Below are 19,788 nucleotides of genomic sequence, written 5' to 3'. Positions count from 1 at the left end.
TTGGCAAGATGGCAAAGTCAAGGTCGAGCTCAAGATCAGTGGAAGGGTGGCGGGATTCTGCCCCTTTGAAGGCTAGATGATGATGATTTACACAGCCATGAACTCTTAACGGCCATGCAGGCCATGTACATCAATCATCGCTGAAAAAAAACTGAATTTCTAACAATATTTAGAAGAAATTAGGGAATGGCTCACCTCTATAAGCATGTCTTACATCTTTCCTAACAAGAAAGCTTCATAATTTGCATGTAAAACATTTTTTTTTTGTTTTTCGAGACAGAGTTTCTCTGTATTGTTTTGGAGCCTGTCCTGGTACTCACTCTGTAGACCAGGCTGGCCTCGAACTCACAGAGATCCGCCTGTCTCTGCCTCCCAAGTGCTGGGATTACAGGCTGCATGCAAAACATTTTTTAAAGGAAAATATTCATTAGTATGTGTCATTTGGAACTTGTGAATAATAATTTAAGCTGAATTAAAAACCACAAGGTAATAGAAGGTCAACCTTTTATAAAAAGAACTAGCAGCAGTTTGGAAATTTCTTGGGAGAGTCAAATGAGTCGCATGATTGATTCACAAACCATTGTGACAGTATGTCAACAGTGGAGATGAACCCAATGTCAAGGCTGCAATGTAGAACCATCTTATGGAAAGTTGAGAGCAGTTCTGGGAACTCAGGTTTAGTCACTGCATAGCTCCCACTGCCCAAGACACCACTCTGTTGGCTTGACCAATCATGCCAGCTTTAGAGAACGCTGTGGCAGAAGACAGGGAGTTGTTTTGTGCAATAGTTCTGTGCAGGGCCAAGGAAGGAGCTTAGTGCGGAGGTTTTAGGATCATGAAGAAACCATCTCATTATTTAAGGGGCATCCACCTTGAGGCTTGAGGGTTTCCTTCATTCTTATGACTACAGGAATGGGAACCTACAAAGCTCACCAGGTTCTCTGCTAGATCCCGAGTCAAAGACCACGGATGACAGTAGAGCTCATGGGATCTGGCATTTGTGAGACAGAAACAAGCTTTTTAACACAAACTGGGTGATGGCCTCTCAGTTTCAAACCCACTGTGTAAGACACTCAGGTTAGACAGAAGAAAACACAATGTCAGAAAGAACAGGTGGCAGAGAGAACACAGACTCGGCAGACCCTGGCTTCTGCTCTATTTTCATCCCTTCACTATCTTGAGTGCCCTCTCCAGGGCTCAGTTTCTTCAGTTATAAGCTGGGAACACTGCCACAGAATTCTTGGCAGTTGACATTAGCTCACCTGCTGTCTTTGTGAAAAATACAAGAAAGCCTTGCTGAGAGTGGACAAGCCTAATGCCTAAGGGGCTGTCTCTGTGAAGGGGTGGAGGGCGACTGTGGGCCTTGACTTCTTCCCTAAAGCCCCTGCTGCATCTGTATGTGATGGTCCACTCTTTCAAGGGTGAGCTTCCATAAAATGCCTAGACCACTGATACCACAGGCAGACATGAATTGGTTCATCACGCTATTGCTTCCTGCTTCCCTTTCTACTGCTAAGCAGTAACGGTTTACAGAAGTCCCGAGGCTTCAGCTGGGTCCCCAGGGATGTGACTTTTCAAGCAAAGAAGGCCATGTGTCACTCAGACCATCCAGAAGAGGGTCCAGTGTGAGACAAAGGCTCAGATGTCCAGCCGGTAGCTCGATGGGACCATGGAAGGAGGACAAGGTCAGATGTGTGGCTCCAGAGGGTCCCAGTAAGCTCTGTTGTGTGCACATGCTCTAGAGTCTAGAGTCTAAAGAAGTGATTCTCAACCTGCGGGTCACGACCCGTTTGGGGGATCGCATATCAAATATGTACATTACAATTCATAACAGTAGCAAAATTACAATTATGAAGTATCAATGAAGTGATTTTATGGTTGGGGGTGTGGTAGTTTGAATGTTATCGGCCCCCAAAACCCCACAAAGAATGGCACTATTAGTGGGTGTGGCATTGTTGAAGCAAGTGTGTCACTGTGGAGGAGGGCTTTGAGGTCTCATATATGCTTAAGCCACACCCAGTGTCTTAGATCACTTCCTGTTGCCTGTGGGATTAAGACATAGCTCCTTCTCTACTTAGCTCCTTCTCCAGCGCCATGTCTGTCTGAATGCAGCCATATCTCACCATGATGATAATGGACCATATCTCTACAATTGTAAGCCCCCCAATTAATGTTCCTTTATAAGAGTTGCTGTGGTCACGGTATCTCTTCATCGCAATAGTAACCCTAACTAGACAGGGGGTCACCACAGCATGAAGAACCATACTAAAGGGTGGCAGCATTAGGAAGGTTGAGAACCATTGCTCTAGAGTCTTAGGGTCTCTAAGAGAGATGACACGCTGGATGGCGGAAGTCCACACATGCATGTTGCTAGAACTATGAGTATGGGATTTACTAGAGATAGCTGTAGCATAAACAGATGGGCTGCCTCAGGGAAGCACAATGCGGTAACACGATCAGAGCCAGAATTCCCTGGCAACATGCTTCCTGTGCTCTAGTCAATATGGCTTATTTGTTTGTTTTTGTATCCATTCTTACACGCTTGGCACCCACAGAGCATAACTTCTTTGTAGTAGAGCCCCTTCTCATTCACTTTGGCCCACAACAGAGGTTTAAAGTTGGAAGCTTAATTTGCTGATAGCGAGATAAACGTGTTATTAAAGAAACACAGACACTGGCAGTTCCTCAGCCTAAAACCCTGTACCCCAAAAAGCACCCGCCAGCACCGTGCAGTGAGACACAGCATTTCTCTCCAAACCATGGAGCGCATTAACCATATCCTAGTGAAGGTACTCAGACACATTTGTAGATACTGTCCTATCTCATCTTTCTGTCGGTGGCTCTGAAGTCTAGCTGTCTCCTTATCTGTACTGAACTAAAGTTTGATAATTTAGGGAAATGATGGGTGAATGAAATCCATAGACTACTAAACATACTGTAAGGCACAAAGAGGAAGAGTTCTATGAAGCTCTTCTTCACACTGAATGATTTAAAAAATCACACTTTCATTACGGGACATTTTAAATACCAGCAAAAGTAAAGAGACTAGTTTATGGGGGATTTTGTAAATAGTGCACAGGGCCAATTTTGGGTTTGTCTGCTACTAGGTGAGTGAAGGTTTTGTTGGTTATCCATTTGCCTCTTTGGATAACAGTCCTCCAAATGGAGAGAGACTACGGAAGCCTACAAAGGACAACCAAGAAAAACCCTTCTCCCCGGAGAGCTCCCACATAGGCCTTTCATGTCAGGAGCTTAGCAGACACACAGGCCAATAATGAACCTGTGTTCACTACAGCAAGGGTTTTGTCCTAGGGTAAACAGCTGTTTTAAAACAGAAGCACCCAGAATTCCAGATCAAAGATCTTAGGAAACATTTTCTGTATTTCGTGTTCAGGATATTTAGAATGCCAGCAATTGTAATTTTGTGTGTGTGTGTGTGTGTGCACGCGCGCGTGCGTGCACGCGGGTGCACTCCTTACTATTGCTTGAGACAGGGCACAAGTACTGACCAGCAAAGTCCCTGGAATCCACCTGTTTCCATCCCCACTGCTATTGTTACAGGCACGTGTTATCGTGCCTGACATTTTTTTTTTCAACGTTGGTGCTAGGGATCTAAATTCAGGCCTTCTACATGTGTAGCAAGGACTTAACCACTGACCCATCTCTCCTGTTCTATTTTTAAGTCATATGTTCCTGACCTGTCTTCATCAGGCAGCGTTGTCTTTCTTTATTGAAAGAAAAAAGAAGTGGGATTCTATTTATCTCTCTCTCTGTCACTGAGATTTTAAGCTTACTGGGTTGCCTGTTCTTGGGTATTTTGCAACACTTAGGGATCTCAGTCATCACCTATCTGACTCACTTGTGGCTAATGTTTAGTGAGTTGTCAAATAAAAGGTTCTATTAAGGACAAATTAGAAATCAGAAAGTATCAACTGTTAATGAGTCGGTTGAGAAGTACAGTAGGTCATCACCCTCCTAGTCCTTTCCAATGGCTTATAGCTTATAGTTTGATATTATTAATACTACCTTAATGTTAGTCACACAGGTCAAGAGGCTTCAGATAACCCCAAAGTATACTCATTTAATTCACATGTCTAGAAAATTTAACCTCAATTCAGTGACATCATGAGTCATAGTTTGGATTTTTGTCCTTTTTGGAGGATTTTCTTCATTTCTATATAGTATTTTGTTGCATCTTTTTCCTGAGACAGGCTTCACTGTGTATCCTAGACTGGCCTTGAACTCACTGTGCAGTACAAGCTGGCCTTGAACTTGAAGTATTTCTTCTGTTTCAGCCTCCCTGGTGCCACAATTACAGGTGTGCATTACTGTGGCCAGTTTTTGGCTTCTTAGATAGAAGACTCATTGCCCATTTCTGTCTTCCAAATGTAACTAAAAAATGCAGTTGCAAGGAATCTAATAGGTTGCTCAATACACATGGTAGACTAAAATGCTCTACTGTGTTTTAGTGTATTTAGATGGGAAATCTGGGGCAAAAGGACTTAAATCCTCATCATGCGTGTAAAAAGCATGTGTCCCTGTAATCCTAGCACTGTAAGGAGCAGAGGCAGGAGAATTATGGGGCTGACTGGCCACCATCCACGCTCTCTGTTCAGTGAGAGACTCTGTGTCAAGAGAATGAAGCTGACAGGGATAAAGCAGATGACCTGATACCATCCTCTGGTCCCCATGTGCACTAAAGGATTTCCACAATCACTCATGCACACGGGGAACTTCCCAAACACCAGCCCACAAAATACACTTCACAACCTGTCAGCACATGGCACGGGTGAATCTTGATGAAGCTCACTTACCCACTTCGTCCTGAATCTCCTCAGCCACCGCAGGGACGTTGTAGAGCAGGGACAGGGACTGGTTCATGCGCTCATAGATCACACGGAGGTGTGTCATCACCTGTTAGGAGGCGACAACTCCAGGTGAACAATCTTCACTAAGGGAACAGTGACAAATAAAACACCTCCCTCCACGCCCTAGTAAAACTGATCAACACGGGTGAATACTGAACTGGAGGGCCATTCTTTTTCTTCTTTGTCTCTGTCTTTTTATTCTCTAACTTATCTTTAAACTTACCAGTAGCCTGCATTCTTTTTTTTTAATTTTTTCCTTTTTGGTTTTTCAAGACAGGGTTTATCTGTATTGTTTTGGAGGCTGTCCTAGAACTTTCTCTGTAGACCAGACTGGCCTCGAACTCAGAGGTCCGACTGCATCTGCCTCCTGAGTGCTGGAATTAAAGGCGTGCGCCACCAACGCCTGGCCTGGCCTGCATTCTTGTAACAGTTTATTTCAAAGGCCACATTTGTCACCAGATTTCCTAATACTGGTGCTTCCCAAATACCTGGTTTCCTGCATAAATATCTTTGCAAAATTTCTAATACATTGGATTATTTCAATTTCACTGACGCTTTGTACAGAATGTGAATGTTTTTAATTTTATTCTAGTCAAGAGAATTTGAAATCTTCGGTTTCTGGATGTAGACCCCAGTTTTTTGTTTTTTTGTTTTGTTTTGTTTTGTTTTTCGAGACAGCGTTTCTCTGTGGCTTTGGAGGCTGTCCTGGAACTCACTTTGTAGACCAGGCTGGCCTCGAACTCACAGAGATCCGCCTGCCTCTGCCTCCCGAGTGCTGGGATTAGTTTTTAACCTCTGGGGATGAGAAGGCAGCAAAGATTACAAAGCCTCAGTGAGAGAGACACTGTTAAACCTAAACACTGCAGCTACAATGGAGTCTACCATCATCTGGCAGCGTTTAGGTGAGTTGATTATAGGGTTTTCAGTTTATTGAGTTATCATCTTCTCCATTTTGGTGGCTTTATTCTTTATTTTTGCACACATATGTACATTTATGCCCATTTGCACGTGCTTAGCCAAATGTGTGCATGGTGTGTGTGTGTGTATAGGCCTGAGGGTGACACTGAGAACCTTCCTCTGCTGCTCCACACCTTGCTCACTGAGGCAGGGTCTCTCAGTTGACCCCAAAGCTCACTAATGTGGCCATCCTGGCTAACCAGCTTGTTCCTGCGATTCCCATCCAGTGGCATCCAAACTCTGGTCCCAAGGATCAGCAAGCACTCTCTCAACCGAGCCACTTCCTGGTGGGCAGCTTTAAAAGGTTAATGACTGGTTTTAATGACTGCTACAGACACTTCGGATTCTCATCTTCCCCCATTACTGGGGAAGCTTAGAAAATGTCAAGGCACATTTCTAAAATACTCTCCCTTTAAAAAAGATTTATTCTGCTTTCACCAATGCACATATGTGTAAGTGTGTTAGTGTGTGCTCAGATATATGTGCAGGGACCAGCGGTGTCAGACCCTGCACCTGGTGTTGCAGGCGGTGATGAAATGTGGGGGCCGGGCACTAAATTCAGGAGAATAGCAAGCCCTCTTAACTGCTGAGTCATCGTTTTGCTCCCAGCTCCTTGAGACGACATCTTTCCATTTAGCCCAGCTGGTCTTGAACTAGCCATCCTTCTGTCTCCACATGTTAAGTCAGGAGTATAATTCTATGCTGCTATACCTAGTGAGGATGAGCTTATAGAGTTTCCCACAGGAGCTCTTGCCACAGAGGTACAATACCCCCACTGCAGGTCCTCTGGAGATAGGTAAGCATCTTCCACAGCTCTGGACAGGGCAAACTGTGGAAGGTTCCCACCCTCAGAGCTTACCTGGGACCGGATCTGAGCAGCCTTCTTGGGGTCCACCATGCGCACATGTTCGAAATGCTTAAGGGTGTGCTGTCTGTCTTTCTGCTCTGCACGGACATACTTCTTCAGCATGTTGAACACATGATGAGGCTGTGGGGGGAAAACGTAAGTGCATGAATTTCACGTCTGGTTGAAACATCACTGCTTCCACTGGTGTGGAGCGCAAGGGTTCCATGATGTGTAAACACTGCAAGTAAGTTTGTGGCCATTTCTCCCTCTTCTTCAATAACAGTCAATTGCACAGCCCATTCTTCCTTTTTGGAAGGTATTTGGCACTTTCAGTACTTCTGACACTGTCCTAAATTAGCACTTTCTTTCTAAATAGGTGCTTTCTGCTGTAGAAGAGGAATAAACTTTGGATTGCCCAGGTTTCAGTAGAATCCTTCTATTCTCTTGATGAAATATTCACAGGGCGTCCACGACAGTTGCGCTACCATGTATGTGCCCAGCTCCAAGACCAGAAATAATGCTGCACAAATAATCCCTTCATTAGTAACATACAGTGGTGCAATAATCAAAATAAGAAAATAATAGGCAATTTACCACTCAACTGTAGGATAAGGAAAATGATAAGCTCTACGGAACATCATTTTTCCCTGAACAAAGGCCATCATTAAGTTGTAGCAATTTTACTTTGAAATTTAATTAAGTTCTTTTTAAACCACCAGATGCTAATATTCTCAGCAACAATTAAGTTTCTTCTGAAGTGCTTCTGTTTTGTTTTTTATTCTAATTGGTTCTACTTCATCTTATTCCAATTTTACATGAAAACTTTTTTTTAAAGGATTTTTAGTTTCCTTTGTCTCCAGCAGTTCTACTGCTATTGGTATCTTTCCTATGACTTCAGATGATGATTTGCAAGGTAGAATCCTTCATTAAGACAAAACAAAACATCCCAGAGCTATTAAAGTTCATGTCAGGATAGACTTGGGAATGTTTGGATACACAGTGATTAAACATTATATCTTGGCCACCTTGAAAAGCAGCTTATTAACAGAAACTATATGTGTGTGTGTATGAATATATCTGATAAATACATGTGTATATGTGAATGTATATATGTGGTATATATAAGGGTGGTTTACAATTCCTTTATTATATTATATATTCAGTTTCTCTCCATTGTGATATATGTATGTGTATATATATATATACACATATATATTCACACATGCATATACATGTATGAATATATCTGATAAATACATGTGTATATGTGAATGTATATATGTGGTATATATAAGGGTGGTTTACAATTCCTTTATTATATTATATATTCAGTTTCTCTCCATTGTGATATATGTATGTGTATATATATACACACATATATATTCACACATGCATATACATGTATGAATATATCTGATAAATACATGTGCATATGTGAATGTATATATGTGGTATATATGAGGGTGGATTACAATGCCTTTATTATATTATATATTCAGTTTCTCTCCATTCCGGTTAATTGTGAGGCACTCTCCTGGCAATTCTGTATAGAACTTGGCACCCTGTCTCTGTGCTACCATGAAGTGCACTCCACTATTTATGCTAGATTACCCCTTTCAGCGTGAGAGCCACGGGCTGAGATTAGATCTCAGTCTTCCTGCGTAGGGAGCTCCCATCCACGGTGCCTGACCCAGAACAGGTCCTCTGTACCTGCAGCATGCCTGCCAGAGGCCATGACCCTGTGCTTCAGAACACGCAAAACCACACACACAATCAAAACAAGCTGCCCTCATCCACCTGGTTTACCTGCTTGTTCTAGAAGAAATCGGTTTCATCACAATCCCGAGAAAGACCGATGCCCTAGCTTTAAACACGGGTCTGAGACACTATCATTACAAGTCTCATTTGTACAATGGTGTGCGGCTGAATTTATGGACCAGAGGATGCACTTTCATATTTTGGAAACACTAAGATAGATAACTGATAAGCTAAACCTCTAAAGCATACACTCAAAAGGAGAGAGATACACACTAAGTCGGAAATTAAAGGCTGACTGTTGCTGACTCTGAGAGCTGTTTTATCTGCAGGATGGTACAACCAGGGAATCATGTAACCTTGATCCTAGTTTCTTGTTACTTTTGAGTTTGGAGACAGAAAGGTCACACTAACTGCATCTACCCATGGTGCATCTGTCTGATGACTGGTTTAAAGCACTCAACATCTATCCCATTTCTGTTTCCAGGAAAGGATTATTTTGAAGAAAATTCACTTTTGTTTTTCTTTTATGAGTTTAAATAAGATAAAAACCCTTCAAATTCTAATGAAGTGTTGTTTTGGTCATGGGGATTTTATTCATCACCCTCAGAGACTACCACCTCAAAATGATTCTCTGAGGCACTTTGTCTTGAAAGAATTGTCACCTAAAAGTGACTGTACCAGATGTTCCAGTCTGGTCTTGGTCTTCTGTGTTAGAGAACAGGGGAAGATCGTATCCTATAGCTGACACCTGTGCATTCCTGCCTGTCACTTTCAGCATAAACGCCATGTATTCCCCTTACCATTTATTCATCTAACATTCATTAAAAAAAACAAGCATCAAAACTTCATTTTTTTGCCAGGCGTTGGTGGTGCATGCCTTTAATCCCAGCACTCGGGAGACGGAGGCAGGTAGATCTCTGTGAGTTCAAGACCAGCCTGGTCTACAAGAGCTAGTTCCAGGACAGCCTCCAAAGCAATACAGAGAAACCCTGTCTCAAAAACCAAAAAACAAAACAAAACAAAAACAAAAAACAAACAAACAAGCCCACTTCAGTTTTTACATCTCTGCAATTCAGAAGACAATGTCTTTCAGACAGGGGACTAGGGAGGGAGAGGGAGGGAGGGGGGGAGAGAGAGAGAGAGAAGGGAAGGAAGAATTCGAGGGTTAAACAGCTTCGCTAGTTGACTAACTTAATGCTTGGTCCATGAGAGATTGGCAATGGTCCATGAGAGAGGCAATGGTCCATGGTCCATGAGAGAGAGGCAAGTTACTTGTGCCCTCCTTGGTTCTTGCCTCCAGCTCCTCCCAGCTGCACCGTCTTTCCCCTGATCACCCAGACTTCAGCCCCTGCTGGTTTTCCGTGACGATGCTGTTTGACATGCTCAGTCAGCAGTATGTCTACCTGAATGAGCTACCTCCTTGGCTAGGGGGGAGCACCATGCGTTTCATGTGTGTGGTACCTCATCAAATCTTCATCCCAGCCCAGGGCACAGTGACTTTTTGTCTCCGCCTCACAAAAGAGGCATGAGGGAGGATACAGTGGACTGAAGTTATGTTGGGTACACATTGGCCCATGTAGCAAGGCCACTCAGTGTTCAGGAAAGAGCTGTCTGCCTCCAGAGCCCTGTGTCCTGGCCGCTAGATGGGAATGATCTAGAACCTGACATGCTAGATTTCTACCAAGCACAGATAGATTTGACAAAAATGTAACCAAATGGTACAAGGCAGTGTTCTGGGAAATCTCACCTGAGTTTCTCGCTCTTTATACTCAGGGAAGGGTACAGATTCTACATAGACTGTGTCTGGTACCACACATACGTGTCTATGACGGCGGATTTATAATTTAGTTAGTAAAATCCCAACAACCTACTAAAACAATAACAGTATAGTGAAATAAGAGCTATTTAAAACTTACAGCTTATACCTGAAAACTTCCATTTAACATTTTCAGACAGCGGTGGACTCAAGCAACCAAAATCAGGGAAAAATGAAACCATGGCTGGGGAGATAACAGTGCTGAGTTTCCAGAGCACACTGACCACTGTTCTTTATAATAGCTGAGGAGATTCGGATTTAGATTACTGAATCTCATTTATGGACCTAGGCTCGTGGCAGGAGGTTGTACTTCGCTAAAAATCTGAGGCAGGAAGGAAAGACACCAAGATAGGAGCGTCCTCTGTCAGTCTCATCGGAAGATTACTGGCAAGTGATTCGAGGTATTAGTTACAAGTCAGGCTTTTGTGGTATTCATGGGTTTTCCTTCTGAATTCATCCTTATCTTCTGTTAAGTCTGATAATTAAAGACTGAATGTCTTCACATGTTTTTAAGCGTTTATCTCACTTATCTCTGTGTGCCTCAGAAAGATATTCCTAATTTTCCCTGGAAACCCCTAGGGGCTGACATGGAGCAGCAGCACAGCAGGTGGTGAGGGTCCCCCAGCCCTGTGTGCACCAGGAGCCCTGTGGGCCCAGAATGAGCTCCGACCTCCAGGCTCCTGTGAGCTTGGAGACTCCCACAAGCAAAGTCTGAGACACTTGATAGCTCTGAAGACCTCAGGATGACCCACCAATAAATGGTTCTGCAAGGTTGTTCTGACCTTGCAATTGCAAGAGTCATATTTAGAAAGTTTAAAAGTTAGGTCAATGCCCATGTTGGAGAGCAGACAAAGAAACCACCTCAAATGGTGTGTATCTGGGCCTCACAGACAAGAGTGTCCGGACAGGGAAGAAAAACAAGCAACATTTCCCCCTGCGTTATTTTATCTTCATTTGTGTGTGAAGAGACAGCTCTGTTTAGCATATGATTCATGTGAGTCTCCTTCAAAAGATGAAATGAGATGAGGAAATGGACCACCATCTTCACAACTTTCAGCCACAATTCTCTAAGGCGGGCGTTAGTTATTTCTAGAGCTCTGTAACTGATCGTAGAATAACAAGCGATCATCACTCTCTAGGGAGCTTTGTTGATTATGCCAGGACAAAGATGAATTTGGTACATTTTAATTAAAAACAAGAAACATTCATGCAGGAATGATAGAAAAAATTCTTTATCCCCATTGTATCTGTACATAAAGCACAGAAGCAAATTCTCTTAAAAGTAATTATTGTTAGGAAATGTTAGCCTGACCACATTACTCATATTCAAAACCGAATTCCTCATAGAACAAGCAAAAATTCAGTGCCTCATTATAAATACGTTGCTAATAAATAGTCTAACATTTTCCTTGTTTCTACTCATAATGTCAAGCACCAAAGTCTTGAAATTTTCTCTAACTAATGATATAGATATTTTACCAGGAAATTCTTACTATGTATCAACACTGCAATTTGGTTACACTGGCAATGGGCGGGAGCTAAACCTCATAGTTAAGAGTTAAGAAAACACATCTGTCCCCGTGGGAACTCATTATAACCAGCCCTTTCTATCGTCACTATTGTTTCTCGAACAGTCTTTATCCCATAACTGCATCATCTCTGTTTGTGGCTGATGTGGCCCTTTCAATTTGCCCTTCCTTCGCCCTGGGGCAATCACACTGCCCTTTAAAACAGCATTTAAAAATTAATCTCCGAAGACACGAGGGATAAGCACTACTGAACTGCATTGGATGACGTCTACAATGAGAGCAAAGGGGACACGCACTCAATACAAAGGACACACACACACTTTGAAACAGGAGAATGGGCATGGCGGATTCCTGCCTCCTACCGTAGGCACACTGTGGTTGCTAATAAGTAACTGTTAATTAAATCGATGAGTGACTCAGAGGCAAGCATCATAATTTCAGAAGCTGTTCCAGTGTGTAGACTATTCTTTGTACCTTATCCTGGAAAGTGAGTGTCTCTTTTCACAGACCACACAGAAATTCCAAGCCCACCCGATGTCTTTATCCAGTACTTCCCAGTCCTTTAGTAAGGTGTTTTAAGTGGGCAATCATCCCAGAAAATACTTAATGGAGTCCAGATATATCCAAGCTTCTCTTAACAAGGCTCATTCCACTCATTTCAGAGGATTCACTGTCTTTATGACCCATGGACATCAGGTTGATGGCCACACGGCTGGGTGAGATCATGACCTTTTCCTGTCTAAGGTAACATGATAAAACTCCCCACTTCCCGGCTGTATCACACTTTTCATTGTTCTTTTGTATCGTTTCTCAGTTTGGTATGCCTGGGACTTGGAATGAAAGGCATACGTCACTGACAGCGAACAGGCTTCTCCCTGCCACCCGTGTCTACATTCATGGGTCTTCACTCACTCGCTTACACTCAAGCACCTGACATGACCGATCAGTCCCGTGGCCATGATCTACAGCTTCATGCTTGATCGGAACACCTGGCTTCTTACTCCCTCACAGACACCTGTGCTTTAAATCATTTCCTGATGGGAGTGACCAAGTATCCGAGTGTTTGAAAGGCTGGGATACAATCCCAGCCATGTCACGACACAGGGAGTCTAACCTTCCCAGGGTGTGAGGGACTTCTTCAGAGAACCCTCTCCTGAAGCATTAAATTGCACCCTAGTGGTTTCTAAAACCTTGAACTTTACCTTACCAGGTAAAAGTAATTTTCTCCTGTTTTTACAAAGCTAGCTTTTTGAAGTTTTATATCCGAGTTTTCAAAAAAAATTGCTAAGCATATGATATAAACTGTATAGAACACTTGTGATATGTCCCAGCTGAGTTTGTTTCTCTATTTCTCCATCAACATTCTAAACATATTCTCAATGTTATAAAAGAAATCTAGGGGGGGAAACAACAAGAACAAAACCAGCAAAAGCAATGCAAACATAAGCAAACCAATAAAATAAATCAAAACCAACGGGAAGAAACTTACATTGCAATCTTTAGAAAATAATATTTTTTTGTCGTTAAGTCTACTGGTTAAGTAAAAGGTTTAAAGCCCAATACAAAATGTATCTATGGTATTTTCTTTAAAAATCACTATGTTTGGTCAAACACAAAATTTACCAAAGCAAGAGAAAATGGCAAAAGATTCATTCCTGTGGCTTCCTCCATTTTGTGATTTTCAGTTCAGATAATAAAGATATAATTCCACAGAAAGAGTTTGGATAATAAGGCTTTCTCGCATAGTTCACACCGATAGAGTAGCACATGGTCAAGGAGTTACTTTCCAGAAAGTCACTGGCTATTGGTTCCTTTTTAACTAAGAAGCAGATCTTTCTAATTGGACAGTTGCCGACGTTCATGTGTTCCATACTAACTTTCGTCCTCCCTGGCTGGAAGACACCCACAGTCTTCTCTCAACCTTCAGTGAGTCCTTCTGGCTTTGAATTATGGACAAACAGAACTAGGAAAATGTTAACTGAAAGAGGAGCTGAAAATTTAACCCCAATTTTCAAACTGGGGAGGACAAATTCCTTTACTAAGTAACTTGCTCCCGGTTACAGATTAAATGGCTGTCTTGGGAATTGAATACAGGCATTTATGTAACATCAGGAAATATAGGAAATGGAGTTAGCTATTCTCTCATACAAACCAGTGACCTTTGTGAAATACAGTCAGCTTAGGCTGAAATTTAGCACCTGTATCCAATTCCATAATTCATGGTTTCAGCTAAATGTTAGCAGTTCAGACACTGGAGACAGCACTGAGCTCTTTCAGCCCCAGAGCAGAGAGGGGCCAGGACTGATCTGGGCTTCTGCATCTTCAAGTCTTGTTTAGTCAAACAAAACAGACGAAGCTCTCAGGGTAAACTGGCTTAGTAACACAACCCAGAGGGCACAGCTCAGGATTAGTTAGCAAACAAGACGTCTTAAAGCAACACAGACCCTAGGAAAGGTTTGCCAAGTGGTCTGATCATCCAACAAATGCCAACTGGGACATAGTCTTGACTTCTCTCAGGGTGATTTACAACAGTCTGCTTTCATTTTATATGTTCACCTTTGGGACCCTGCATTCTTGCTTCAGACATCCTCCAAGGAGCCAACAATTCAAGGTCAAATGCATTTCTGCTACTGTAATTGTATTCCCTCCTTTCCTAACACCTAGACTATGTTTTGAACTAAGTGGGAGCTTGTTTTTTAATTAAAAACATTTACACGACAAAACTGAAGGCAGACTTCTTAGAATCCAGTTATAATCGAGGAGTATGAAATTAGAACGTATGTTAAATTTAATCAAATGACCCTGGGAAATGGTGTAAAATTGTGTGTGTGTACACACGTATGTATGTACACACATACGTGTATATTCTGAAGAGTCCTCACCAGCCCTGTTCTCTAAGGCAGGCTATGGTGAAAAATCACTTCACCTTTCAATTGTGCGCTATACACTTTTCTTAAATGCCTAAACCCTTGTCATTTCATAGTAAGTCTTTCATCTTAATGGACGAGGGCAAAGTAGACATTAGCACATACATGGGCCACAGAGCACCACAGCATGACAGCTGTGGACAGCTGCCTGTGGCGACCTTCTGCCTGGAAGGGAATGAGATTGGGGCTCCACATTGGAGGGAACGTGGGGACGGATACACTTGCAGAGACACACAGACGCTCCAAGCTTTCCAGTTTATCTCTTCATCTTCTGTTTGAACTAACTAAAAAGAGGACACATACGTGCCACGGTCACATATTTCCCCCTGGTCTTGAAGAAGACCTTTCTAAGAAGCTTGAGAAACATTCACAATAAGATTAGGATTAAGAATATAACTATTTGGAAATAGAACAAAACCCTCTACTTTTACCAAATACTCAATGCTATATTTAAATAGCATTTCTGAAAAGTTAACATTGTCTGGCTCTGTGGCTATTGTGAGCAACTCCTTCAACAACCCCACAAAAGCTATCAAGAAGAGATTTAGAATTTTCTAACCCTTTCCAAGTTCAGAGCCAAGTCAAATTTAAAAACTTAAATAACACTCAGACTAAGTTGGTGATTTCTCTAACATAGGAGGTACCGCCTGAAGACTCAGGCCTGTGTGCTACTTAGTCTTACTTTACTTGAAAGGAGAGATCTGTGTATTTCATAGTTAAGAAATTTAAGAGGCATGTTCAAAGTAACCAAGAACAGTCTGATTTTTTCCCCGACAGTGAAACATGTTCACTTTAAAATATTGCATCAACAGGTCCAGAGTAAACACCACCGTGAGCTACCTAAAAAGATCCCCACTGATGCCACCCACACGCAGCTCTGCCAGAGATCCTGCTGGTCGTTGTCTTTCCTGATGCTGAGACTCAACTGAAAGATCCCATTCAGCTCTCATCTCATTTTTAACTCTAACTCCCCAGGACAAAGACCTAACTGCAGAGACTGGACTTCTGGTGGGATGGTTTCAGTGTATCTCCTGTCTCAAGACCCACTACACTGGCGAACGATCCATTCCCACAACTTTCCTCTCTGAAGCGTGTCCTGTGAGGAGTAACCAAGGACCTTGTCATCTGCAGAGAAGACACAACCAGCATTTCACCAAGTACTGCCTGGGAAAGTGCTAATATGGATACCGTGCTTTCAAAAGCTCTTTGTGCAGACAGGAGGTACGGTCCAGAGAGAAGACACTGCAGAGGGCGACTGACTCACAACTCTCCCTGTCTACTACTAGCAGTGTCACCCTGAGCCAGCCACCTCATCCCCCGGAGATCACTGTGATGTCACCAGTATAACAGAGTCAGTACCATCTTGCTACTGGGAGCAATGCCAGGAGCCCTGTTAACATGGAAAGCAAGATCAGGGTGGTGAGGAGAATCAGCACCAGTGGCTGGATTCTTGGTTTAGTTACATAATGCGAACAGATTTCTACTTCTGGCCAAGATCTATCAAGGGGACCAAGATTTCACCCTCCTGCCAGAGCAAAGGAATGGATGAACTGAATAAGAGGAGCAATTTCTTCAATGTAAGGAGCATGGGCCATAGAGAATGAGGCGACACACATAGGTGAGGTCCTATAATTGTCAGCACCTGAGGCCCCTGGGGTTCCCAGACTGTACAAGGTAGGGGATCCAGACAGGAGATTCCAAGAAGGGAGGAGTGGATAGAGACCTAGCTGGCTAGACTTTCCAGGACCATGTAGCCTACAAGGAATCTGCAGAGGGTGGTCCTCCTGACTGTAGCTAAGCACTCATCGGTGCATGCTACTGTCAGAAACTGAGGCTGGGTATAAACAGTTCCCAGAGGATTAGAGGTAACAGTGCCTGGAGTCCTACAGAGAAAGGACTTACTTGTTCTTGACAGTCCAATTTGAACCCAGCCATTCATGGTAGACTACTCAGAGGGATCTTGATGGAAAATGGGAATAATAAGCCACATGCAGAAAACTGATCCATTCCACCTAACAAATCTAAAAATAGTGGAATACCAAAGGGTCAAACTGCTTCCAGGTAGACTAGCTACATTTCAGATCAAAGTCGAAATATATTTATAGTTTTATAAAACTACATCCAACAACCTAACATTTATAGTGTATGATAGCTAGGCAATGAAAAATGATCAGACACAAAATTATGCAGGAAAATATCAGTCATTATCTTAGGTGTGAGATGAAGAGACTAAAGAGAGATGGAATTCTGTCATTATACATTGTTAAACTAGCTACTGTGATAACGAGAAAATTCTCGATCATTTGTAAAGATGTAAGCATTGCCTGTTGGGAATAACAAACATCATCATTGAAGTAGTAAAAGAAAACCATCTGGACCAATAATTCTATACCCAGCCAAAATATCTCTCAAAACCAGTGGTAAAATTAAGGTATTTTCAAACGTAAAGACATAAAAGTAAGCTATCACTACCTTACATACATTCTAACCTAAAGAATTCAAACTTCATCCTACATGCACTTGAAAACATAAAGAAAGTCCTTTGGGCAGAAGGAAAATGATACAGGGTAAATAAGGGCAGAAAATAAGACTATGAGAAACCATGACCACATTAGGCAAAGGTGTTATCGTTTCTTATAATATGAAAAAATATAAACAATGATGGCTTAAAGGAAAATAACAATGTAACATGGAAAACCATATAAAGGTACTAGCTAAAAGAGTTAAGAGAGGGAGACCAGACATTGGTTCTTGACCCTGTGCCTTTAAGACAATACAGCTGAGTCCCATCTATAAGTAAGGTGCTTAAGGCATTTCTCCTAGCTTCTTTCATGTGGCCTCCAGTCCCCTGTGTCTGGACACCACCATGGCTGCTGTGCCCTGAAGTGAGATCTCAATGAGACCTACCCTTGGAGGCACTGCCTGCAGAGCGGTGATGTAATTCTCGAGGGCCAGGCGGCGGCGGTCGTTGAGCATGGCCTCCACTCTGGCCATGTGCGTCTCCACCAGCTGCTGCCTCTCATTGGCTGCTTCCTGCTCCAGAGACTCCACTTTCTCCTGGAAATGCTGACGTGGAAAAACATACACACAAGCACATTTGTTTCTCAATGTACTCACTTAATGCAAAGACAGCCTTCTCTGTTCACATAAGGTAATTTGGGGGACGGGTGTTAGTCCTAAATTCCTAATCTCACTTGAATCTTCCAAGGGAATAGAGGAGCTGAGAACTCCAATGACCCAAAAGATGTATCATTGATGGAAGGAAGATTGCCAGCAATTTAAATTTTCGGGTGGCTAGTTCGTTCTAATCTGAAATAGTTGGAAGCAAATGTAAGGAAGCAACTTATTACTCAGCAAGGAGTGGGAGGGGCCCAAGGTCATACAAATATGAAGACAGGGGCTTCCAGCGGATGCTGGTGGCCTGGGGGGTCCTCAGTGAGTGAGAGTGTGCGTGTCCTGTCTGGTGTGAAGATGGGCTGGGTGCTACCTGTATAACAGCCTTCTTGTCAGCTTTGGGCAAGTTCTTTGCTTGACGCTCCGCCTCTTCCCATTCTCTCATGACCTGTAAAGACGACAAAAGACCTCAGCTGGAAATCCTCAACTCTTCTTCAAATACAGATTTAACTGGACAGGTTATATCACAGCTTGTTTTCTGTGAAAAGCACATCACATGGCCATTCCTATATGGATAATATGTGTCCTACAAGAATCCAAATAACCTATGTCAGCAGAGTGGTGACTCTAAGTGTCAACGCTTACTGCATCTTCTTGAAACAAGGCTGGGTCACCTTTGCGTTTTCCTTGAGAAATGGCTGAAAGTCATTTTACTCGACCGGAGTAAACATCAATTAAAAGGCTTATACAGTCTGAACAAGGTTTCCCATCAGTAAACTAAGCACATTGGTTTTAAGCTTTTACAACGTCAAGTCAAAACATGTCAAATGGTGTATTTTGGGGTACGCATATGTGCAGATGAAAGGAGAGAGGATGCAGGAAGAGAAAGAAGACTTCTGCTGTCTGAAACCCTAAGGTCTACCCCTTGCACAAATGAACAGCAGACTCTTGATTGGTAACCGAAGTCACAAATCGCAAAGATTACTCCAAATCCACCCAGAAATTCTAAGAAAGTATGTATTATAATCTTCCGAATGTGGCAAAAGGTAAGGCTAATAAGTAACCAGGACAGTCTGATGTGTCACGACAGTTTCCTGTTCTCTGCCTTGATCTTCATTCCCTGAGAGACTGTCGCCCATCAGCATAGTGTCTACAATGACGAGGGCTAATTTCTCATCACCTGTGGCTGCCTTTTCCTTTTCTAGTATGTTGTCTGTGAAGTGAGTTTAAGTGTGAAGTGAGACTAATGAAGGATGATGACATGAGCAAAACAAAATACTTGAGATCTTTGCATACATCTGAAGTAGGAGAAAGCGTGATTCCCCCAAAATTGCAAGGAAAACAAGGCTAATAAAATCATATCCAGTCAGCACCTGCGTTGGGTTTTTTAAAGTAGTTTCTTTGAGAACAAGATATAAGCAAAAATTATTAACAAACTGTCCTAGGTACTTGGGTGTTTCATCAGTTAATAAAGCAGTGGATCACCTGGGCGTTGGTGGCGCACGCCTTTGATCACAGCACTCGGGAGACAGAGACGGGTGGATCTCTGTGAGTTTGAGGCCGGCCTGGTCTACAGAGAGAGTTCCAGGACAGCCTCCAAAACAATACAGAGAAACCCTGTCTCAAAAAACCAAAATAAAAAACAAAACAAAAACAACAAACAAACAAACAAACAAAAAGCAGTGGACCAAGGAGACAGTGAAGCGACTATCCTTGCTTTGTAGATAAGCCCGGGAGGAAAAAAGGTTCAATTTTCAGTTCGGAGAATGTTTCCAGCATGGTGGTGTTCTACCTAGAATTCCTCAGGCAAGAAATCTCAAAACTGGCTTGAGATCGAAACCAAATGTCTTAATGGGGGTGTGAAAACAGACTCCCTGCATTATGCATGCATTACTATCATCTCCCTTGCCCATTCAGAACCCGGGCTTCCTGCTTGGAGTCTCAGATCCATGGAATAACTAAGATTTACCTA

The 19,788-nt window shown here is 42.6% G+C and overlaps 1 protein-coding gene and 1 long non-coding RNA gene across 7 annotated transcripts in view; one reads left to right on the top strand and one right to left on the bottom strand.

The window, feature by feature from the left end:
• LOC101836288 (amyloid beta precursor protein) overlaps positions 1–19,788 on the bottom strand; it is a 213,964-nt gene that overhangs the window by 44,100 nt on the left and 150,076 nt on the right. For all 6 annotated transcript variants that reach the window (XM_040750547.1, XM_040750548.1, XM_040750549.1 and 3 more), the window contains 4 exons: positions 18,190–18,264; positions 17,610–17,768; positions 6,685–6,813; positions 4,815–4,914 (listed from right to left, as the gene is read on the bottom strand). In XM_040750547.1, coding sequence (XP_040606481.1) covers positions 4,815–4,914; positions 6,685–6,813; positions 17,610–17,768; positions 18,190–18,264 — 463 coding nt within the window. The remainder of the gene's footprint in view (positions 1–4,814; positions 4,915–6,684; positions 6,814–17,609; positions 17,769–18,189; positions 18,265–19,788) is intronic.
• Positions 16,066–19,788, top strand: part of LOC121141907 — a 36,993-nt gene continuing 33,270 nt past the window's right edge. Inside the window, exon 1 of the long non-coding RNA XR_005878855.1 lies at positions 16,066–16,320. This is a non-coding gene — a long non-coding RNA (uncharacterized LOC121141907). The remainder of the gene's footprint in view (positions 16,321–19,788) is intronic.

Source organism: Mesocricetus auratus, unplaced genomic scaffold, assembly GCF_017639785.1.
Source record: "Mesocricetus auratus isolate SY011 unplaced genomic scaffold, BCM_Maur_2.0 Super-Scaffold_100008, whole genome shotgun sequence".
NCBI lineage: Eukaryota > Metazoa > Chordata > Mammalia > Rodentia > Cricetidae > Mesocricetus > Mesocricetus auratus.
Note: the sequence above shows the minus strand (reverse complement) of the source record. Positions and strands in the feature narration are given on the sequence as shown.